The sequence below is a fragment of the Platalea leucorodia genome, assembly GCF_965183815.1.
Source record: "Platalea leucorodia genome assembly, chromosome: 4".
In the NCBI taxonomy this organism is placed as follows: Eukaryota; Metazoa; Chordata; class Aves; order Pelecaniformes; family Threskiornithidae; genus Platalea; species Platalea leucorodia.
The window spans coordinates 58834616-58859666 of NC_138826.1; the positions used below are offsets into that span (position 1 = coordinate 58834616).

Below are 25051 nucleotides of genomic sequence, written 5' to 3' on the forward strand. Positions count from 1 at the left end.
TGCGGTGCTTCCCCCGGACGCACTGGTAACGCTGCAGCTGACCCCTTCCAAGCTGGCGCGGCTCGCGCTCCCCAGCCAAGGGCGCCGGTCAGCAGAGTTGAGAGTCAGGGCAGCAGGGGGCCTGAGCGGGCTCTACCAGAGGCAAGCAGCCGTGGCTTAAACCTTATAAACCCCTCCCTTTTTTTCTATGGCGATGCAGAGCTTGCACTTTGAAGCACAGATGCATACGTGGAGTCGAAGCAATGCTGTTCTTGTAACCTTCCTCGTGCTGAAATTAAGCGGATCACATAAACTCACGCACAGCTTCTGCCTCCCATAGGTACAGGCGATCACGTGCCCCGCCTCTCCGTGTTTCTCTGGGGAACACGTTCCCCTGTTGTGTAACCTGCCAGAGCAGACGCTACGCCTGCTCCGTGAGCCTGCTCCTCTTGGAGCGGACGCGTACGGATGAGTTGACCTTCAGTACGTTTCGTGCCTGGAATGAGACATTCTGCTGAAGACCTGGGCTCTGCCTCGGCATGGCAGCTGGGGCTGTGCTCACCCCTCCACCCCCCCATTTCACAGCAAAATAATCTAGTAATTACACTCTGGAACTCCGTAGCATGAGCTTGCTCTGGTTGAGTGAATGCGAGACTATGCTGCCAGAAGCACTTCTATTTTTTGCCAGAACAGCAACATCTACCTTAGCAGGGCTTTGCTAGTATGGCTATATCGCTGTAGCTGAAACTAAATGTAGGGAAGGCTTATGACTGCAGATTATCTTGTCTACTACAATCATTAAAATGAAAAAAGACCAAACTTCAGAACCTCGCTTGTTTAGTACTAGTGAAATTCTTCATTTGTGACCATTAGAAAGCATTAATCAGTTTAAAAATACAGTCCAGAGTGTTAGCCTCGCTGCGATCAGAACTACATGAAAAGGAAGGAAGCAGGGTTCTGGCAACAGAACCTTCCCCAGGCAGGAGCACACTGCACCACGGCTTTCAGCCATCCCTCGAGCCGCAGGTGCCCAAGCACAGCCCCCAGCCAGGATCAAAAAAAAAAATCAAGCCCTCACCCCCAGCAAGGCTGGATTCTTGGAGTAGTAATTTGCTCTCTAGAAGGCAGGTTAGGAAAGAACCGGCCAGCTGCAAACACCACAACAGGCACTTCACCTCCAGCCAGAAGTTAAACTCGTGTCCAAACCCAGGTGCAATGAACACTAAAGAGAGCACGTGCTTCCACTGCGTCGTCCGGCTCTGTGCTAGGAGCTTCTCTTCAGACTGGTGCATACCTGCAGCAGGCAGCTGCTTAACGAGTCACATCTGAATGGACAGCAGGCTGCAGAAATGTTGCTTTCTTGTCTCTAGTTTGTTTCATTGGGCCAGACCTAGTATTTTAGAGCTAAGTTATTTTCAGTATTTTTCAGCAGTCAAATTATCACCCTGAGAACCCTTGCTCAGCATCCACCTAGCCCAACAAGAACCAAAAGCTTAAGTTTTCAAGCTGCCACTCTGTGTGTGCCCAGTAATATTCCGATTTTGCCCTAGCAGAGCAGTTCGGCACTGCTGTGCCAACGGCAGCCCAACAGCCTCGATCCTCCGAAGTTTAAGGGACTCGGGAGGCAGGAGTCCACCAGGCTCTCGCAAAGCGCACGGCTGCAGCAGGCAGGGACGTGGCGCTGGGGCTTTTATGCAACAGAGGGATTCTGGGTTCCAGGCTTTGCTCCCAGCCTGTTGTTCCACAAACGCTGGCTGAAGAAAGACCTTGCCCACCTCCCAGCCACAGCGCCCAAGTGAGCAGGGTTAAGCACAACTGAAATTTAACTTGCACCTTATCTTGAAAGCCTTTTCCTTGCCAGCTCCTTACTTAGCATGCTACCCACGGCAGCTCCTTAAGTACTGAACGCTTTTTTCATAGATCCAGTCCTCTGCTGTTTTAGCATCTCAGCTTTAGGGTGTGCTGCAGACAAGGATAAAGTGAAGAAAGATTGGGTCTAAGGTAGATACTTTATTAAGGTACAGGCCACTCGAGGACAGGTATTGAGGCACTTTTGGGAAGGGGATAAGCAACACAAGTGAGAGTAATTCTATATGCCCTTTTGTAAGTATTACAGGTACTGCTTATCCTCTGCCAGCTGCGAGAGATCCCCTAAAAAGAGGTCACATCACACCGTTTGGGGTAACTAGACCCTGCAGTTTAGGATTACTTTAATACACTTGAAGACAGGGAAAAGAAAAACCCTTCAATTTTCTAATTCACACCTCTAATAGAGCAAGCAGCCTGGCACTCAAGTCTGTGAGAACGCTGTCATCTGAGCTTACCCGCCCTTTGGTGACTCCCACAGGGCCTCTCCCGGCTCTGACCGCAGGACTCCAGATGAGCGTTCCCAGAGGAAAGAGACGCATACAACAAATTTTCTAAATGCGTGGTCAGTGGGGTGGGGGAGAAGACGGTGCAAATTCTTGCTCACTTGTCAAATCTATAAGACCCTAAAATGAGAATAATATAAAGAAGGGACCAAGCAACCAAAACACACGGTGCAGCTGATGCCCCATTAAATGTAGCAAACACACCAGATACCCAGGCTTTCGCCCCACCATGAAAACGCTTAACAAAGTCATTTGTTTTCCTTACTGCTGCTGCCACCTTCTCCTCACTGCTGTGTGAGGAAGACGACACTTTTTATTTAATGCCCCACTGGGCTCCTTGTGCCAACAAGCTAGGGACTTCTTCCCTAGCCGTCATGGATTTATTCTTGTCTGTCCTGTACCCACCTCCCGCACTACTACTGAAACAACCACGCGCAGAGAAGAGCCAAAAGAACACCTGGCCTCCCCCCCCCCCGCCCCGGCGCGTGCACAAGTTATCCAGAACATCCAGAAAAATCCACCGCTGCTTCACAGTGCGCGTTGGTACTTCTGTGTAGGCTGCCGCGTGGCTACAGGTGGGGGATGTCCCAAATGTAGGTGCATCATCTCTGGGAAGGGGGAGGATGTAGGTCGGGGGAGGGACGGCCCCGTCTCCCACAGAGAACATACCCCGAGAAGTAACCAAAGCCGTCAGCAGAGCAGCAGGAGAGGGGCAGGCCCACCCCGACTTACCGGGCAGCCCTTGCCGCATAGGAACAACCGGTTACCCTCACAGGCTGTCTCGCTTGTCGATAAAACACTGTTGCGACATGTGAAATGAAGCAAAACTGTAAACATTCGTGCACATCTGTGACAAAAGAAGCATAAAGACCTCTCCTCTCCACGCGAGGGAAGCTCCTGTGCGGTGCCAGGAGAGGGAAGGCAGGCGCCGGGGAGGCCGTGGCGTGAGGAGCTCCCGGTGACCCGCTCTGGGCACGCGGCACAGCAACGGCAGTACCAGCAGGGCGCCAGGGAATGGCAAAAAAAGTCAATTCCATTTTGCAACATGGTAAAGGGTTTTGTTTTCTGTTAAGGCCAACCTGCTACCTTTTGCACATGGAAAAAGAGCAACTAATGATCAACAGTAGAGTCCAGCACTCCAGGGCTCCTGAGTTCAATCCCCGGCAGCAGTACCTACGTGACAATCCCTTCTCTCAGCATTCAACTTCACACACACAGAATTCAAAACCCAAGAAGTTTTCTAAAAAATCCACCCTCAAAAAAGCTTAAACAAACAAACAAAAAAATCCTCAGAATCTGCCAGGTTCTTACTGACTTCCCAGCATCCTGGGATATGGGTGGGATAGGAAAATGTCGCAAGAATATCGTAAAATAGAGAATGTGCTAAAATCTCTTAATTCTCAGATCACTTAAGAACAGGCTTATTGGGAGACGTACTCTAGATAAGGTTATTTAGAAATAAAGTACCTTGTCTTTGTGCTTCATGAAGAGTAAGCTTCCCGTAAGCTCACGTTTTGATTTTTACATTATCCTGAGTTCCCTTTCACTGACCTCCGCCTCGTCTAAGCCACGGTGCCAGCACGACCCCTCAGAGATGCCTCAGCAATTTTGCCTGGGAAGCCCAAGGTCTTGCGCGCAGAGCTGCTGCGTGGACAAGGACAGACACAAACACGCACGGAAGGAGGAACGCTTGTGGTTGGATCCGATGTAACTAATGCGTATAGCTATGCTTCAAAGGTTTCTCTTCACACACATTTGAAGTGGTGTGACTGCAGGAAGAGGGATTTACTTTTTGCCAAAGTAACTTTCTCATCATTTGTGAAGTTTAGCTAATTACAGATTCAGAGTCGCAAAAGAAAGCGCACTGAACAACACGCCGGGTCAGGTCAGGAACAGGCAGAGAGAGGAGATGTTTAATGCTGCTTTTGCTCAGTTACTAGAATCCATTGCCTTATGTATCTGGGATTCTGTCACAGCCAAGACCAAGTTAGGACTAAATCCACTCTGTGCTTAACCTGGGAAAGACGACACAGACTGCAGCGTGATACAGGACAGCATAGCGTTTAAACCTTTGAATCGCACAGGAGGCATCGGCCTCACTTCCACGTAGTTTTGCCGTACCTTTGCTGAATACACCCTGGTATCAGAGTACTGATCGGAACAGCACCGTATCCAGGATGAATTTTGCACCTCTGGTAACTCGAGGGTGGCAGTAAAGTGGGCCGGGCAGGCGCGGAGCAAATGGATTCTCAAACCAGCAAATGGCAGCGTCCCTCCCACCCTCCCGGGCAGCCGAAGCCCGTCCTGCGCCTGTCCCCCAGGAACACCAGGATGCTCAGAGAGAACACAGCTAGAGGGAGGCAGCATCTTTACAGGATGGGGCTCCAGTAGATGTTAGGGGCCGAAACCGGTGTGAGCAAAGAGGTAAGAATAAGCACTCTCCCACTGGGGCTTAGGAGGAACCTGCGAGGTTACGAGGAGCAGTGCTGTACCTGAGAGGAAGCCGAGACAAAAGGGAGACCGGCCTCTCGCTACAGGACTCGCGGTGGCTAACGTTTGTTAGGGAGGGCTCGGGCGCGACGGGGAGTGACAAGACAGCACAGCTGCAATAGCGGTCAGTCTGAGAAGCCAAAGACTCCAGGGGTTGGTAGCAGCTGGCTCTCCCCTTCCCCTGGGGATTCTCCGTTCCAGTTCCTAGAGTACAAGCACCCCTTTCTTCAGCACCTGCACTTAAGTTCTGAAATTTGCAGATTTTTTTTTTTTTTTTTTTTTAAAAATACCCCTGTACTTTAATCACGAAAAACCAGTCCCCGCCCCAATTCTACTAAAAACATGATTGTCCATAGCCGGAGGCTTATTGAACGACCTCACCCCATCACCATTAAGTTACTCAAATGTCCAATTAAACAGCAGGCAGCCCAACCTTTAGGTAACACAACTACAAAAATTGGATCGTGCTCTCTTCTCTCTCCCCCCTCCTCCTCCTCAAGAGAGCTCCCTTACTTTTTCCTAAGCGCCAGCGCTACTCCGACTGCTACAGCTAATATAGCTACCGCAGCAGCCCCACCGTACAGCAATATAGATTTCCCTTCCGGCAATAAGATAGGCTTCTCCTCTGCAGCGGAGGATTTCTCTTCTATTTCTTCCAAACGGCCCTCTTTCCCCACTTTTTTTTCCCCTGGAAGCAGTATTTTCTCAGGTTCTGGTGCAGCCTTTTCTTCTGATGGGGCTAACTTTGGGACAGGTTTACTTAATACAGGGATTTCAGGTTCAAGAAGCTCTTCAGCCACTTTTCCCTTTTCCTCCTGTTTTGTACGCAGAAGTGCAGAGGGATGTGCTTTTTCAACAGCAGCAATTTCAGCTTGAGGTTTTACTTCTTGTAAAGAAGCAGGGGTTTCTGGAAACGCTGCCTGCACGGTCTCTGCAGCGACAGCTGACACCACTGCTTCCTCAATCCCCTCCGGTATCTCTTCCTTCTCCACGTGAACAATATCTGAGTTGGAAGAGTTGTTCTCACTCCTTTCTTCACCCCCTCCGTTGCTGTCCAGGCTTTTGACTTCTTCAGGATCCATGGCCACTTGCTGCCAGGACTCGGGTCCCAGGGAGACAGGCAGGCTCTCTGTGTGCCAGCTCTGACTCGCCGACAGGGAGACGGGCAGGCTCTCCGACTGCCAGGACGTGGTCACCGTGGGGGACTCCGGGGGGCTCACCTGTCCCGAGTTGTCACTGGTCAGGATGTAGATGTCATTACTGTCCTCTGCGATGAGCCCGGGGTACTCTTCCTCTTCGGATTCCAAAGTAAAGACCGTCCCCTACAAAGGAAAAGGAGGACACAACACGTGAGCGATGGCTTCAGCATTACCTGCCCTGTACGGGAAGGAAGAGGACACCTGGAAACTTAGTGGGGCTGGAAGAAAGATGAGAGGCTCTCTGCAGAAGCAGCAGTTGTCTGACCTACATTTTAGAAGAGATTACGAAACCTAGCTGGTCCGGCTGGCATTTCCAGAGAATGGAACCACTTATAAGAGCTTTGCTGGGAGCTCCTCCTTTCCCTGACATGACTGCATCGCCGAGTACCTCACCAAAACATACCACGTGGGCATCGTTAACCAGAGAACAAGACACCAAAGTCTGAAACCAAACTGGAACAAAACAAAGAAGGCAAACACAAGTGCATGAGCCCAGCTGAATACCACTCACTTCCCTCTCCATTTTGTGCAAGTGCTCTCTATTGCTTGTCCATTTTCATCTAACAGTGTTTCTCTTACATTAATTTTATCACATTTCCAGTACTGTCTGAAGCCTGTATTTCTACTTTGTACCAACAAGCTAGAATCTGCAGTAATTCTAGTATTTTACTACAAACAAATTTAGCTATTCTTAAATGAGTTCACTTTCCAAGACTGTCATCATAACTTCGGCTACATAACTTAAGTTGAAACAAACAACGTAGCACAAACATCCAAAGATGCTGACAGGCTTTGCTTGGTTTTATTTATTTAGCTAGGAAAAATCTGTAGACATTCTAGAAATTTGACAGTGGGCTCCAGTTAGAGAAACTGCAAGTGTGTAACACCGACCGATTCCCTCCTTACAGAAAAAACAGCGTGTCGATCCTAGTCATGCACGGACTGCTGAGTACGTAACACAGAAGAGATTTGCTTCAAGGGGAAAGAGGCAAAAAAATTAAGTGCAGAAGAAGAACCTAAGATGGATGCAATACCAAGAACGTAAAAATAAGAGATAGGGGCAGAGAGGAACCCCAAAGTTTGCTATGCCATGTAACAGAAGTCTGTGAAACCATTAACAAAGATTCAACTACTTTCTTGCTCTTAACAAAAATTATTTGAACATATATCAAGTACTGCAGTGGTGGGAGCCTCTTCTGTGCAAATTCCTCATTCAATTATCAAGCTTTCCTGTACAGTCCCATCATAACATGAAAAAAATTTAAAATCCAGTCGTTCTCTTTCTCCTTGCTCCCTTCCGCATGCAATAGTTTTCCTAAAGCACTCCAAGCAGTTGTCCCCCTCTTTTTTAAGCCCTTCCTGACACCTGTGAATTTGAGGCTTGGTTTTGCTCCTACCGATGGTTTCCCATTCCAAGACACCTCCTCGCACAGCTTTTTATGGATCCATGCAGTGGTCTGTGTCAGGAACTGATCCAAGTTAAAACCAAACACATTCTTTATTTTGCTGAATTGTTTTTAACCCTGATCAGTGTCCAGTCTCGCCTCAGTGTGCGAGTGCGACCAGGGGTGGAGCAGGGCCAGCAGCTGCACCTGCTCGCACTGATGCCGAAAGACCCAAATCGATACCAGTGCCCTGCTTAGAGAGCAGAAGGAAAATGCATTTCAGCTTTGGTAACTCGCAATTATCACTTAGTTCCTAATATGCAAGGAGTTCAGGGCCTACAAGCCAATGGTTTCTAACTCTGAGTGGGCATACTCGCAGAGCTCGTAGCGCCTGGGCCAGCAGCAATCCACTCTTCTCTCAGGGAAGCACAAGAGGCCCAGCCTTTCCCCAGACATGGGCATACCCTCCCCAGAGACAGCAGACGCACCACAACTCCTCACTTCCCGAGAAGGGGGAAGGATCTACACACAAAAAAAACCAAAAACCACCAAAAAACCAAAAAGCAAGTTGGCAGGCACAGGAGAGACAGCACCAACACTGCTGGTCACTGGCAGTAACTGCAGTGAGAGCAAGTGAAGCTGGAGCGGACCCCTGGCGAAAGCGCTAAACTGGCACTTGAGCGAGCTGTGCAAGTTACGGCAGTAACACCTTCATCTTTCACGGTCAAAATTATTACCTTATCAATAAACTTTGTGAAAAGGGCTCAGTGGAGCCTGAGTTGAGTATGGGAGTGAGGTTTCTCTATCCACTCCCCCAAAACACCTTCCCATTTTGCAAAACTTGATGGACCCATTCCTGGAGACTTTTGTACAACGGTGGAGGCTGTAGTACAGGACAGCACTGGGAACGTAAGGATTTCGTAATGTATTTCGGCATGGGTGGGATGTAAATCTCATCTTCTCAGCCCAAGGAATTTTGGAAGATATTTGTGCATGAGCAAAGGAATCTCATAGAACACTTCAAAAGGAACTTTTCTTCATAAATGCCTTTAAATTGCTTGGATGTGGGAAACATCATCCAGCTTGGTAACATGTTCCTCAGGGGAAGGGTTAAAAGCAATCAAGCCGTTCACTGACCACTTAAGGATCACCATGAAGTCTTGATTCAGAATGAAATAAAAATTAATAAAGCATTACATTTGTGAAAATGTTCAGACACCACACACCCCCCCCGACAAACCCAAAGCAAGCCCTGCTCTGCAAGCAGTGACTGACAATTCAAGACTCCAGTACCCCCTTGAAAGCCATATTTCTAGTGAAGAACTAAATTTTTTTTTAAATGCATCTCAGGCCATTAAAATGAAACAGAGCTCTACGGCCAAGGAGGAAGCAACCAGCATTCCAAAGTAACGGCAATGGAAAAGAAGAGCCAAGAAACTTAAGGCAGAGGTTACCAGATCCAAAGAGACCATATAGCGAGCAGTGCGAGCCAAGGCTGCTCCGCAGCACGTGAGGACAGGACTCCACACGCAGCGCCGACCTGCCCGGTTCCAGGAGAGGCCGGAGCGCAGCACAGCCGGGAGTCAGTCACTGTGGTTGGCTTCCACCGCCCTGTGCCGAGGATGGAGAGGCAGCCTGCTGCCCAGACACTCTGAGATCGTACGTTCGCTCCTGTGATTGTCAGGATTTTCTCTGGATGTTGATTATGTAGGAAATATTCTCACTGTAATATAAGCTACTAACAGACACCTATAATCATAGCAAATTTTTTATTTCCACAGGCGATACAGTCTCAGAACAACGGTAATTAAACAACGAAGTACCTAGGGGTAAAACCTGCAATTTCATGAAACTCTATACTACCCTCCTCTCTGCTCAGCTCTACCCTTCCACAAATCGGAATAAATTCATTTCCCGTCCGCGGCACATCACAACAAACCAGACTACACCTGTGATCTGACACTAGCAAAAAGAACAGGGACACACACAACTGATAACAGCTCTTCTCATAACATACCACTGGAAGTGCACCCATGCTGCTGTGACAGGTTCAACATGAAGCATATAAAAAAATATTCCAAAACCACACTATGCTTCTACGGGCTTGTGAGATCTGGTGATTGTAGCAAACTTCTTTTCAGTAATAAACTAAAAAAAGCACCAACTAGGGCCATATTCAGACGGCCTAAATTCCCCTGAAGTCGTACGCTGTACGGCGGCGAGAGCCAAGCGCCTTTGAGCAGTGACTCAGCAGCCCAGGGCAGGGAGGAGGGAGCCAGCTGTAGCTGATGGGGACAACCGGGTACAGAGACTGCGGTAAAATTTAAGCCACCCTGATACTTCTCAATACATATTCCTCCAGCCTCTGCTTCTGCTCTATTCCTGATCCACCACTCTTAACTTTTCCCTTTTCTCTCATAAGGAAAATCTAAGTTGTTCTTTAGAGGGAACCCGCAGACGATTGGACCATGATAAAAATGAACAAGTAATATAGACAAAGTACCACCGCAGCTACTGTGTGGACCGTAGCTGCCCAGGCCCAGCAAAATATTGTAGCTCAGTACGATGTAGTGCTAGATCCTCAGCAGGTTAACAAACAGATCGGGAGGCAACATTGACATACAAGGATCGGGCATTAGTTATTCTAGTTATTCCCACATACCAGGGCATTTTTTAAAGGCCGTGTGCTTTGCTGGAGCACTTTCACTGGAGATACGCTTCTCACAAAATGCAGCTAAGGTCTCGGCGTATGCTGAGGGTAATGTGCAGGATAAACTGCTTCGGAGAGGGTAAGGAAATGAAGGGATGGTAATATGGGGAACATGGGCGATCCTCAACATTTGAAATACCTCATTAACAAGTGTACCAACTACACACCCGTCTTGCCTTCAGGAGAAGGGAGGGCCTAAGAGGCTCAAGCATTTTATTGTTCTTTTTCCCACGCAGACTGCACTGACCTCAAAAGTTACCAGTTGCTGGACCCCTATAAATCAGAGCCTTATAAAGCCTGGCTGATTCCTTTCTGTCTTAACAGACAATTTAACTTCCGTGTCAGTGCCTCAGGGACACAACTCCCCAAGCTTGAAGAGACAGATAGCCCGAGGTTGAGAAACCTGGGGGAAAGCTAACACACTGTGTGTCAATGGGTAATTTCACTACTTTTTCATTAAAAGCTTATCAAGTTTTTTAATTGAAAAGCCAGACAGTAATAGGCATTATTTAGGATACATGATTAATATTTCTTGAGCTGAATTAAGAGTTAATTCAGAAAGTCAAGAGGATAAAGCTAGGATTTTGTGCTGATTCGGTTGAGGTTTGCACTTTGTTGTTGTTTGGGGTTCTTTTTTTCTTTTAAAGCAGCTGCAATAAAAACTTAATGACATTTAGGACAGTTCTCTTAATTCATCTACAGATGTGACCCAGAAGCAAAGCTCCCACAGCCAGATTAATTCAGGACAGGATGGAACATGTGGAAGGATTTTTAATAACCTGAGGCCTTATATAAGCCCTACGCTTTAGATTTAACAGTAAATAAGGAATGTATGTAAGCATTTCTTTATCTGCTTTGTTTATTGTAAATGGATAGTCTACTACTCCAGACCAGAACAAGCAAGAGTTGCTCTTTTTCAAATTTGCGATGGGAGACTTGCAAACGTGGAGTGCTTTTCCTCATCCAGCATGCTCACAGAACCACGTCGTGCACGTCTAGAGAAGCAAGAGTAAGTCCCTCACCGCAGCACCCTGCCACTCCTGATCCCAACCACCGCCACTTGAGGGAAGAGTTGGCACAAGTTAGGATGAGGAGGAGAACTGAATAGTTCCCTTCTTGACCAGAACAGAACAAGGACGGCCCACAGCACGGGAGGCAGTCTTGAGGAGAAGATCGACTTAATGCTGTGGAGGTGGCATTTGCAGACCTCAAAAAGGAGCTCCAGAAGTCAATCACTGTCCTCAACCTATGGGGTTTGACTTGTAGAAATTTTATTCAAGACCTCTACAAGTGACAGAAAGCACTTTTAACAAACGTGCTAGACTAGCCCTCAGGGTAGGTTATAGCTGTTACGCTACAGGGTGAACTACACTACACAACTGTAAACTGGTAGCAAAATAATGAAAAAAATATCTGAAATCTCCTCTAGTAAGTAGAACCCATCAGTCTGGATTTAGCTGTAGTCCTGCCAGTGTCAGTAATCTGAATTTTGCTGAAAATCACTCTCAGCAGTGGATTCGGAGCACTACTAACCTTTAACATATAGTAGGAAACTGCTACTTAAAAACATCTGCCAAGTTTCAATTACGATTTAAAGACAGCAAACATAACAAAAAAAAAAAAAAAAGACTTGGAAACTGACGCTCATGATGACTATACTATTTTTCGTAGTTTTCTAGTAGGTTTGTAATTAATTGTATACAAACAAGCTGACTTACTAACTATAGTAGTTATTTTTGCTAAACATAACTACACATAAGAAAAAAAACATCCTTATTTACCAGAATAATTATTTCAGCCTGATTTATGTAAAGCTGCTTCTGGTGGAAATATATATTCAAATCAAAATTCTGAATGTCTCAAAGATAAAAGTAACTTTTTTTCCTACAAAAATAGTAGGAATAGCAGTACACACTGAATCCGTAGCGGAGATATTACTAGATAATGAATGGAAAGACATCGCCATTAAGGTGTCCAACAGAGCATTTACTGCATCTTAGAGAAGACTTCAAAAGCCCTGTCCTGTAAGCTCAGAAGACCAGACACAGGCAAACTGACTACCTCTAATTGCTGTGGACGCTGTGTGTATTCTTCTAGGGTTTGGTTTAGTTTTAAGTGTTCTGAAAAGCTCGATTGGTGTCTCTGCTTCAGTTCTTAGAGAAGGATAAACAGGCAGGTAACAGTTAAGTCTGTTCATGAAAGGAATGATGTGGTTAGGCAACCCACACAAAACTCATCTCCAAAGACGCCAAAAAGCCCCCAGAAAAACCTATACAGCCCAGCAAGCCACCCATACACCCCAGATCTCGATTTTGTCCAGTAGAAGCAAAAAATTCTGTATACGGGTCAGAGAGGAGTGCCACCTTGCAGGAAAAATTATCTGTGTTCCCTGAACTTTTTTTTTCTCCCTGAAACTAAACACACACACATAAAATCCCCAAGAAAAAGAGTGGCTTGAGATACAGGAGGAAATGCTGGCAGAACGCAAACATTCCAGGAGAGCAATCTTTACCACGATAAAAAGTTCAAAACACTCAACACAGCTAGGAAGTTTCTTGGGAGAGAGTACTGACTTTATCTTGTAACATAACCTATCGCAGAGAGAAATGAGGTTCAGTCATTACTCTCTTCACACTCTCAGTGTCACAGCGACAATATGAGTACTAGGAACCCATCAAATCCATTTGTGCTTAAAATCTAGTGTCCGAAAAATGGAAGGCAAGGAGCGATGACATGGACTGTGTCCGGAGATCCCAAGAGATCTCCCTCTGGGGAAATAAACAAATTTCCCACAATAACAGATTTCCCAGAGCAGGGAATGTGCTTGTCATACGATTTCTAGCTATAATAGAGGAGCAGCCATGCGCTGGTGAAGTGCCGCCTGTGCCGAGGGCTGAGCAGGCGAAGGCTGTGCCCACAGACGGCTGCTGGGGTCGGGACAGCTTCGCTCCCACCTGCGCTGACCGGGCTGCAGCTCCATCCGCTCCGTGCCTCCGTCCGCAGCCCCGCTGTGCCATGCCTCTTCAGACCCTGGCTGTGTTACCCTGCTAATCCTTCAGAGAAATGGATTATAAAAGGGGCAGCTGTCAATACCCAGACCTAGAACAATACGTTAAAAGAAAAATAAGTAACAAAAAGCCCTCAGGCATTTACTGTAGTATTCATCTTTGTGAAGCTATCAAGATAGGTGGAGCCACAAAAACAAAGCAGAGTCCACAAATAGGACTGTACTTTTTATTAAGGGGGGGGGGGAGAAAAAAAGGGGAAGGTCGTGTGAACCAAATCAAAGCACGCTGATATTGCAGCCACTGCTCTCATCCCTTCAAGGAACGCTTTGGCTACAACAGCCTGCAGAAATGATCCTATTCCTTCCCCTGCCCTCCATCATAACCTCTACTGCCTGCAGAGAGTCAGCACCAAAGCAACACCCTTTAAGGTTTCAGTCTTATTGCTTTAAATTGAAGTAAATTCAGTTATTTAGAGACCACTTCTTCAGACAGATTGATTTGAAGTTCTTGGAAGGGAAAAAAGAAAGGAGATCTAGTTGCTCCTTGACCATTTAAGTTCCTTCTCCTTCAGCCACAGTGCCTAAAAAATTAAAAATCTGTTACTGTACCAAAGAAGTTACAGACAAATAAAAGTGGACGTTTCACTGCAGTGTTCCATGATACAAGCGCAAAGTATAATTATTTTGAAAGGAAAACTCCTTTCTAGGACTTCTCTAATTAGATTGCCCTTTCTCGCATCTCTACCATGTTAAACTTATCTGTCCTCCAGTGGAGCACGTCTCTCTATTTCTGCATTGTCATTCTCAGGGCAGGCACCTGGACTGCTGCAGAGGGAGATTTTAATCTCCAGTAGCGCAAACTGACTGCCTCGCTTCCCCAAGATGACAAGTGTCTCTTTACTCTTTTTCGCCTGCAGATTGTTAACAGACTCTAGTACACAGATTATTCAATCGCCAGCAGCAGAGAAAATGTCAAAACCAGCAGAAAAGCCCAAGACAAAACACTGGAAACAGAGAACAGCTCTTCTAAGGCTGAGATACGAAACTGTAAATGCTATGCATATTTCAAGCAAATTTACTTTTACTCTCTTCAACACGGGCAAATAACTAGTTAAAATTCAAATCCAGATCTGAACATCAGGAGACAAGAACCCTGGGAAGGCAGAGACAATTTCAGCTATGGGTCACAAATACAAATACCAGCCTTTTACTGAGAGAGGAACGGTTATTAACTGAATACCGACAAACACCGATTGCATGCACTTATTTCACCTCTTTCAAACAAGTGAAAAGCAGATGGGCTTGTAACATGAATGTGAATCTGAGGAAAAAAAAAAGCAGCTACCTTCCAAGTAATCTTATACTTTTTTCTCCTTATAGACATTCCCAGACTATTTCAACATAGATGAAATCTGACCATGGAAAACAGGATCCGCAGAGCTTGAGAAGAAATAAATTATTTGGGAGGAGGGGTGGGAAAGGAAGAGGAAAAAATCCTTACCAACTGACTGGCCTTACTGTGCACTTTTCCAGGAGACCAAGAATTGCTTCTGATGCAGCAGCATTCAGCCCTGGAGAAGTCAGAGCAAAAAGGGAGGGGAGGTACGAGGAGGGAGGGGAGGGGAGAGGAGGAGGAGAAGGGAGGGAAGAGGAGGAAAGGGGAGGGAAGAGCATGTACACTGCATGTCAGTTTGTTGAGCCCTAACATTGCTTTCGGGAAAGAGGAGAACAAAGCTACTGCTAAATCAGGCTGGGAATTGGTTTGTGATGGTTCAAGATGATAAGGGAACGAGATCGTAGTACAACCATTTGGGTTCAAAACAGAGAGTCAGGAGGAAGAAATGTGTGCCCCCACATGTGTCTATTTAGAGAACCTGGAATGTCAAACATGCTTTTTGCTCCAAAAGAGAGATCATACTAAAACTTAAAGTCAAGCAGGGTAAATGTAAGAGCTGCAGCCAAACCTGTCACTGCAATTAGTGAAAGAGGGAGGCTGTCCAGAAGAAAACAAGATTTCCTTGCTTTACTACAGTCCTCCAAAGTCAACTTGCATCTATGTGCAAATCTAAGAGACTGTAAAAAAATGGAGTAGTCATTTCATCTCTTCATTCACATTTATGTTGCCAGCTGCATCCAAACACAATATGCAGTGCACTGCAGACATTCCTACTTGGAAGCCTTTCACCCTAAAGCAGTAAAACAGACCGAGGGGAAGGGGAGCAGCATGCACAACGGCCAGAATCATAGTATCAAAATATCGTATGCACTTGAACATAAAAATATGCCATCTATTCTCTCGCCGGCCAACCAACCAACCATTACATCCCAGTCCCACCCTACCATGAAAAGTTGGCTGAATTACAATTTTAGTGTCTGAAGGGAGAATGGGAGGGGAACACTCATTGTTTCAACACATCATCTCTGCAGGACTGGGATGAAAAATCAAAAAGCAACTTCTCATCTCAGAGGCTCTACCTCTAGTATCTCAAATTTCCCATTCCTCACAAGCCATGTCGATTTCTTGAAAGCTACTGCATAGCTATCCAATTTATCAACCTTTATTTCCTTGAGCTAGCCATTTTCCTTCTAGTTAACAGTTGTTCACCATCCTCAATCAGATGCTTTCCTGGACCTGCAAGCCTCCCGAGCCCACAAAACAACTGGAAGTCTTGCACACATGCAGAACCTCAGGAGCTCTTCCAGCCGCATCGTGGCTGCACAGCATGACACAGCAAGTGGTCCCACTGGATGACACAGCTCTGTAAAATTCTGAGTCCACAGATCCGCAGTGAGGCATAGGAAGGGCTCAGCTGACCCCTTACCTTCGACTGGCTACTTCCCTCCTGGCAATGGTTGACTTCAATCCAAAAATTGAGGAAGATCCCAAATTACATGGTGCCAAGGGAAGAGACAGCACCAGAGACACTACAGAATTTTTCAGGTCTGCCCCTGAAAAGCTGACTCCTATGAAGCTCTCCTCTGCTCCTGATCCACAAAAAACTAGACAGGCTGTTCTGGTATCCTCTCGGTTTTAAGTAAGCTCTTAGAAAGACCTATCTTCACACCGTTCCAGAATAACACAAAAATTGAACCTCTGACTGTCACAGCAACATAATTCACTGGAGACTCCCAGGTTTATACATTGCCCTTATGGCTCTAGCAAAGTATTACTGACAACTTGATCCAGTACATAGAGCCCCTGTGGCAGATTCTTATCTTAAAAAACGCAAAACACTTGCGTGATGGCTAACAGCCTGCCAGGCAGCTCTTCCCTGGCCCTTCTCAGAAACACAAACTCTCCCACCCTTACCCCATGCCCCGGTCCCAGCACTGCCATCCCCAGAACACCATCCCACAGACTCGGAACAAACAGAGAAGCATGCCACTCAGTAAAAATGAACATTTTCCTCACAGGAAAAAAAAAAAACAAACAGTAAAACCATATACTCCCTTCCTCTACATAAAGCCACAAGCCCAGAGGGCCCCCAACCCCATCCCCAGAGCAACTCACAAAGGGTTAGTGCAGCTACATTAATTCGGCTGGAAAGGATTTTCATCACCTTGTCTCTTTCCTCGCCTCTTCTGCTGTTTCAAAAATAGCTCTGGCTTGTTTGCTGTACCGCTTATGTCAGTCTGATTTTATGCCTGACTGGATGTATACAGACAAGCTCGTAGCCCATTAAACACGGACTACCCAGATCTGTACATACATGCACAGTCACGCAAACACAAAGCACAGCCCCCTCCCTTGGAGGCCATGCTGGAAAGCTGCTTGTTTTCAGAAGCTTTGCGCCATATTAAGTATGTTTATAGCAGGCCTCAAACAGGGGCTAGAGAACAGACCACAGCCTTTTCTAAGGTTAGATAAAAGCAGAAAAGCAAAATAGCACTAACATCCATCTGTCTTAAAGCTGAAAGTAAGGACCTTCCCTGTGATGAAAATACTTTGAAATATGAGTGTATTTATCAAATGACCTAAGGTCATTTGGCTGCACACTGTTAGTGTTTCTGTCCATTAAAGACAATCCCTCCCAAAGGCTTTGAAAACTATTATCCACGATTGCTGGGAAGGGAAAGGATATAGGAAGGTGCAGATGTGCAGAAATTCCGAAGCAAACTGCTCTTAAAAAAACTTCAGGTAAAGTCCTGAGTATAAGAGGCTGTCTGAATGAGATTTTTTCTACTAGCACTTTTTAATCACCGGGTTTTCCTGAACAGCTTTTCTTTTTAGAATAAATCAACTTGCTGGAGCCATTTCACTAATCCCAGATTAATTCCATTCAAATCTGGCATCCATCCCAAACCCAGTAATCTAAAGCTCAGCCTCCTTTAGCACAGTTCTGCCTTCAAGACCCAGCTCATTGGCTGTGAGCTGCCTCTGTGATGTATTTTTAAATGAAGCTTTCTCAGCATGCCATGACTCAGGAACATTGGTTACCATGAACTGAAGATTTCCATAAGGAAGTGCAGCACAAAGAAATCTTGATTGCTCATTCTATCCATGTTCCTATATAGCTATAAAATCCAATATGCATTAGCTATTTTATCACTTATTATAAAAATAAATTAGTACCTACTGACATTTCTGTATGACGTGCTCCCCAATTACTGATCTGCTAAAAAACCCTCTGAAATTTAAAAGGAAAAAAACCCCATATACTATTTCCAGCAGTCACCAGAGTATGAAGATAATACTAAAAAGATAAGCCTCTCAGGCACAGTACAGCTCTTGTTAAGGGTGTTTGCTTCTAAACGGCATTCTGTATGTATATTAACAGGAAAGAACATACAAACAAAAGCTCACCATATAGCAACAAATTAGCATCTTAACACACAATGTATGAAAACTAGTTGTTATTTGACATCTGAGGACCTCTTCAATTTCAACAGCCAGACATGCAAAGAACTGGAACAGACTGCCTGAGGAAACCGTGGAGTCCAATCACATAGGCCTTTAATGTCAGCATCAGAAATGAATGGGTAAAAGTCAGTTCTAGCTTGGGGCAGAGAGGTGAAATAGATGGCTGCCCGAGATCCGTTTCCAACTATATGGTCCTGACGTCCTGCTTTTCTTTGCTTTTTCTGGGGCATTCCTTCTGTCATCTGCTTACTTATAGCAACCCCTCTTAGCTTTCACTCCTATTAAGAGTAGTATCACACCTAGAAATAAGCTTTGAACAAAGTATGAAAATTAAACATTGCCTTCTTACCCATCCTCCTTGTTGAATGATATAGTCTGCAGAATAGTCTTCTAGATATGTCACCCCAAAGTTCACAAGTGCACTCAATGGTTCCTGGCCCCGTCTGGTTAACTCCATCAGAAACTGTTGTAGCAGAACCAGGGGTACCAAGACCTTCAAAAGACAAGAATTGTGAATAAATACAGAAAGCATTAGCAATACTACTGTGTAGGTAAAACAGAAGAATGCATGTAGTCCACAGAAAAGGTCTGAATCTACAAGTCCAAAGATATCAGGGACTCTACACTTAATTTTTGTGAAGACACAAGGCAGAAACACAATACAATCCAGTAAGAAAGAAGCACTCAATCTGATAAGCAAAACACCACAGCCTAACTTGAGAGTTTCACAGAACAGGACTGCAGTGCTTTCTTAAGCCCCATTTCTTTCCAGCACAAGATTCAGGTAAAGAAGCAGAACAGGTCCAGAACTTGCTACCCCAGAAGTGCAAAGATGCAACATTATAAATAGTTTGAAGGCATATGCATCCAAATTGTATTTAAACAGCAAACTCTTGTACATTCTTGAATAGATACGTTGTGCTAGACAGTCTCTTTAGAAGTTCACACTTGGCTTTCAGACAGGACAGAAACAAACAACTCCTCCCAGCAGCGTAACATTACAGACATGTTTAAAATGACAAACTCAAACCCCTCTCCATGTTAAACTCGCCCTCCTATGCCAAATTTAACACATCAGAATTCCCTCCCTCATTTCCTACTCCCATTCCTCCTTCCAAACCTTTTGTCTTTAGCTGAATGCTCAGCCTTACCCAAATGTGAATTGCTCTGGAAGATGCAAGGCTCTGTGAACCCACCTCCTTCATACAGTTCTAGACACTTCCTTCTGAAATTATGTTTGTGTTTGCCTAAACAACATGCAGTTGAACTTTTAAACTCTAAATTTATTCTCCTAGAGCACGCAAGTGGCCCTCTGGGCGAAATTTATATGCAGCACTTTGCCAAGTTCAGGAAACTGGTATGAATTGAAGTCATTAGCAACTGAAAAAGCGCTATTATGATACAAGAGAAAAATATTTGTGTTACTGCACCTAGTTTGTGACAACTGCATTGCACATCTATTCACTGTGCAAATAAGACCGTTGTTTCCCAGCTGCACAAGGTAGATGCTAATACTACTGCTCAGACTGAATTCCAAATGCCTCCTTCATTTCCCAGTCTCCTCCTCCTTCAGTCTGATTTTCTTTTCTGTAAATATCCTCCAATAATATTCCCAGAAATCACACCTTAGGATGCAAAGCTGGAGGAAGATGAATAGGAAAAGTAGGCTAGGTTTGAGATTTGTACTAAATCCATGGTGGAATCACACTGGACCTCTAAAAACAGATGGGGCCTGAAACTGCCTGTAATCTGATAAATTTAAGATGTTCCAGCTGATTAAAAACTGAGAGATCCAGTACTATGGCAGACAGGTTGTAGTACTGTTCTTCTGGGACAAACAGTTAACACTGCAGCCACTTAACTAGGAACGAGATGGTGCTTGAATTTTAAAAGCCTTGGGGTTTTTTGAGTTTCTTTTAATTAAATCTCAACTCAGAGGCAGAAGAGGTGCAAGCTTACAGTGCACAAACATAAGGAGCAGGTCAAGGTGAGGTAATTGTCAGAAGAAACTTCAATCTTTTTGGATCAAAGAAAAAAAAGGATGCTGTCAAGACTAGGCATCTTTCAGAGGCTTTGGGCACACCCACATAACTCTCCAACAGCATGAACATTGAGATCTCAAAATATTTGACATTTACTTTAAGCTGAAGGCAAGAGAAACAAAGGCAAAAAAAGGCTGCTTAGGAAATGAAGGGAGCTCAAATGTTGACATACTGAACATGATTGTTGCCATCTTCCTTTGCCGACTTAAATATCTAATCCATCCACTCCTCCCAAATTTAGCAAGCCTCTGCAGGCCTCAGGAGCGAGGGACCAAATTCAAACTCTTATATCCAGTCCCATGCAGACCAGCAAACACCGCCTGGTTTTCCTTTCCTGCTGAAATTATTGACACTTCTACCTTTGAGACCAGTAGGAACAGAAGCAGGTTTGCATGATACTGTCCCTAAATTCATGAAAGAAATTACTTTTACTGTACTTCTGTAAAGGTTAACAACAGCTCTCTGTACATAAGAGTAGCTATGTGAATCGTGATGAGATTTAACTAGACCAAAGTAAAAATGTAGCCTTAGCAATTCCAAGCAACTGCAGTTCCCTCCACCAGTACGCCTGGGAAGGAATGCTAGGGGCTATTTATATTTTGACTGAAGAAAAAGATACACATTATCAAGCACAGCATGCCAGAAAATAGTTGGCAGAAGAAAACTTCTAGGGAATCATTAAAAAAACCCACTTTACTATCAGAAGATTTCTGATTAATTGTGTAAAGGAAAGATTTCTGTCAATTATACTATTGCACTCCTGTAGTACAATATTACAAATTTAAAGGTATGCAAAAAAAAATACTACAAAGAATGTTCAGAGACTTTGAAGAAGCTATATGCAAAGTAATTGCCACTTCTGTGTACCTTTTGACTATTTCAACATAAAATTAATCTAATTCTTTACATGATTATTTCTTACATTTTTTGTTGTATTATTCTTTGGCTCCATTAATCAGTAAAAACGGGACATTAAGAGGACTGCTAACCTACTTACCAGTTCAGTTGACTCTCAGTATCAGTATTTGTTATCCTTTTATCTGATGCACAATAGTGGGATTATATATTTTGGAGTATGTATATAACACTCAATTTTAAGCAAAAAGCATGATTTTTTAATTACATTTATTTTATTACAGAAATATAAATTTCCCTAAGTTTGAGGTGGTTTTGGTTTTGTTTTGTTTTAACGAGAGCCTTATTTCAAATACAAGGTGAAGACTCCTCCTTTTCTTTACAGAATCCAATATCATGCCTGTTATTTTCACATCACAGTTTCTGAGAAATACATGAAATAATTTCTTTTCCTGAAATTGTTTTACTGAGAACCAGCACTTCTAATGTCTGTGGGAAAACTTTGCTTCTGTGGGATGTTAACGGAAGAACTCATGTTCCTGTGTGTTAGTTTACCCTGCAATATTTCCTCATTCAGATCGATATTCATGTTTTAGTGACCGAAAACATTCCTTTACATCCCATGTTCCAGTCAGTTAACAAATCTCTTCAGCAGTTCAAACATACCGCTGCACTCTGGAAAAGATCCACATTTTTAAATGGAAAAAATAACAGCTATATTTAGAAGTGTCTTCTTTCTGCTCATGCTTGTATAATGAATAGGTTCTTTGAAAACTGGTATGACTAAAAGTGACACCTTCCCTCCCAACTGTAAACCAGACAGATCAAGCTTTGTCCACATTCAGCCCCCTACCAGCTAGCCAGCTAGGTAATCCAGTACCTCCCAGAAGTATACGCTTACCTGTACGCCATGTTTCTCATACACATAACAAGGAAGATTTGCAAAGACTACTTTGAATCTGCTTTGTGCCACAGAGGTACTGGGCCTTTAAGTGATCAGTGTGGCTCTCTGAGTGCATCGCATTCAATATATTAAATAGGTGGGGCTTTGATACATCCATATGTATAATAATACATACCTACAACAGCAAAGGCTCAGAAATTTAAAGTGAGATTTTATATAGTAGTTCACAGGCTACTGAAAGCAAAAAGAACATCTTGCTGTGCAAGATGCCACTACTGAGCACAACAGATACAGCTTACATGTAACTGAAAACACATTTCATCTACTAGCTTCAGTTGTTTTATTTCTTCCAGTCTGGATCAAACCACAAGCCTTGATCACAGAGAATTCTGTCTGTGGGAAGGTATAGCCACATTTTTAACCCTTTGATATCTGCCACAGCTACTGTGCACCTTCAATTTCTGCTCCACCCAAGAAACCATAGGATATGTAAGGTCTGTGAGCATATAACAGGGAATGATCTATTATTCTGTTCAGCTAGCTCAGCTAGTTGTATGTTTTCCTATTATTTAGTCATAAGAGGGACTAAGCTTCAGTTCTCCCGATAGAGTCAATTTAAATATACATATTTTAGATTTTCACAAACTTGAGGCCAGCACAGTCTCATTTTGCTGCTGTATGCCTGCTAATTAGACCTAACGCTATGTCTATTTATAGCTTCTTTTAAAAATTATTTTTCTAACAGCTTCTTCTTTAGAGTGAAAATTAAGCTCGGTTGAGGTTGGAGGAAAGATATCTTGATGTCTTCTGTTATAAAATAAGATTCTGATTGAGATGATAAAGGAATTTAAAAGGAAATGAAACCAACATAAATGTATTCCATTTCCTCAAAACAAGTATTATTAAAGGAACTGCTAGGCATTCCTGAAGCATCAAGCTACCACAAAACCAATACAAACAGATGCCGTACTAGTCTACAAAATTTCCATTCTGGTTTGCTTGTGGACTATAAGTTTTGTAGCAACAAACGTCACGGGTAAGCAGAGATGATGACAAAGACATCTTCTGGATGATATTCTCAATCACAAGCTGATGGGGATCAAAATCCACTAGCCACAGGGGCTGCAGAAATGCAGCAGCAATGGAGGCTGAATCATACAATCCCAAATGCAGCTGATCCATCTACCCAGGGCTGTATCTTCAAGAGGTGTGTACCAACAGCATATGGAGACACAGCGGGCAACTGACAAGCTCCATCCACCTCTTCCCTTGCCAGCTGAGCCACAATGAATGGTTTTATGCTTGTTTTTAGTTTTCACCAACTGAAAAGTAAAATGTGCTAGCTTAAGCCACCTTCTTGATAACCAGGTTTCATGGCTGTTTAAACTAAAATGCTATGAATCACAAGATGATAAACTGAAAGCACACACACACCAATTATAATTGCTGGAGCCATGGGCAATAACTTGTCAAGCAAAATGTAATAAACTGCTTTAAAAGTGCCCACACGCTTGGTTAGATCATCAGTTTCTGAAGCAAGCAGGGAAATCTAGTTAAGGAAAAGTATTTCTGGAAAAAAAAAAAACGTAAAGGGGAGAAAAAAGATTTCTTGTTCCGTTTTAAGACTAAATTTTAACACTCAATTTGTGATTAAATTTGCAAATAGTTATTTCATTCTGTCATTCTTTTTCTGATGCCCACTGAACCCATCAGAGAATGATTAAGATGATGAATTTGAATAATTAATGAAAGATGAATCTGGGAACACTAATTCTACTCATTGTACATTAAAACTATTATAAGATAGTTCATTTACAGATTTGCATTTTGTTTTAAAAAGAAGCTTCATATAATTTGAGGTAACTACTCCTGAAACCACGTAGGCACACCATCCTTAGGTTTTCTGAACCATTTAAATATTGTGAAGATACTATCAATTTTTATTTTCACCATGTTTAGCACTTTGTTTTACATATATTTTGAGCCTGAGATGGAAGCAAAGAAGCAGTAGAGAAATACTATGAAAACATCTATCTCAGATTTCATTACCAAATTGCTAAAACAATAAATCTCTCTTGGGAATTTAAGAATGTTAATGATTATTGTAAAAAAAATATTGTCAAGCAACAACTCTAACTTTTCTTTTTACTATAATAAAGGAAGATTGACCTAATACTTCCATTAGATAACTTCTGGCTAAATTATCTAAAAACTACATATTATGTCCACATTTACTATTCTGAGAGTGAAAATTATTTCATACTAAAAATAAGTGGGTTCTTTTTATCCTTGCTGCTCTCTGAAGCATAACTGTACCTAGTGAAAAACACTGCGGACATCAAATAGATGCGAGAGATATCAAAGTGAAAGTCGCTTATTTGGTACCTTGTTCCATCCACTGGCATGAGCAGCCGTCTCTTGTGTGCGCTCTCGATATTCTTGATATGTCACTGGCCTGCAGAAGTTAAACCAACACTGAAAGTTATAAAAGGAAACAAAAGAACAAGAATAAAATAAAATTCTCAGTTTCCAAAGAACAAAATATTTTCACATGTATTACAGCAAATAATTTTCAAGAGCTAACAAGTCTTGAGTTTCAGGACATAAAACACCAGCACCAGATAGGATCAGGAAGACACTACCTTCTCCCAGTTATACAATTTCATATAATTGATTAAGTGAATTTCATAATAATTTGATAGTCTACAACTTAAAGGAGTTTAGGTAAGTAGGTTCTCTGATATGCTACCAAAATTTCTAAACTGTTGTGTATAATTTTTTAGAATCTGAGACTTTAAAGATAAAAAATTCCACTACAAAATTCACATGTGAGATAGAGGTCAATGCAGAGTAAATTTTTTATAAACAATATAGGCAATGAACCAAGACAGGCTGCTTGACCGCATTATGTTACAGTTGAAGCCTTTATTTGCAAGAAACAGCACTTTTGATGACAAAAACCCTTTGTATTTCAGTAGATACCTCTATTTTAGATTCATCGCATCTCTACTTTTCTGAATTGGGATGATGAAATTCCCCTCTTCCATACTCCTTCCTCCAAGATCGTACAGTATCTTAGAGTCAGTAACAATAAAGACTTTCTGCCAAGTGACAACAGAAGATGTGCTGCTTCAAAAGCAGTTGTCCTAAGCCAGACCATGACAAAAGGCAAGTTCAGATTTTAGTTTAAGGGATATAGTGGTAACTGGTATTGGACAGAAGACTGCTTATTGAACTCCAAGAACGT

General features: G+C 43.5%; 1 protein-coding gene across 3 annotated transcripts in view; it reads right to left on the minus strand.

Annotated features, from left to right (window-relative positions):
• Positions 1–4646: 4646 nt before the first annotated feature.
• The window catches only part of BCL2L13 (BCL2 like 13), a 39706-nt gene continuing 19301 nt past the window's right edge, over positions 4647–25051 (minus strand). For all 3 annotated transcript variants that reach the window (XM_082310039.1, XM_082310040.1, XM_082310041.1), the window contains exons 5-7: positions 24190–24259; positions 18353–18496; positions 4647–6163 (exon numbers count right to left, since the gene is read on the minus strand). In XM_082310039.1, the coding sequence (XP_082166165.1) occupies positions 5351–6163; positions 18353–18496; positions 24190–24259 (1027 nt within the window). In that variant the 3' untranslated portion in view covers positions 4647–5350. The remainder of the gene's footprint in view (positions 6164–18352; positions 18497–24189; positions 24260–25051) is intronic.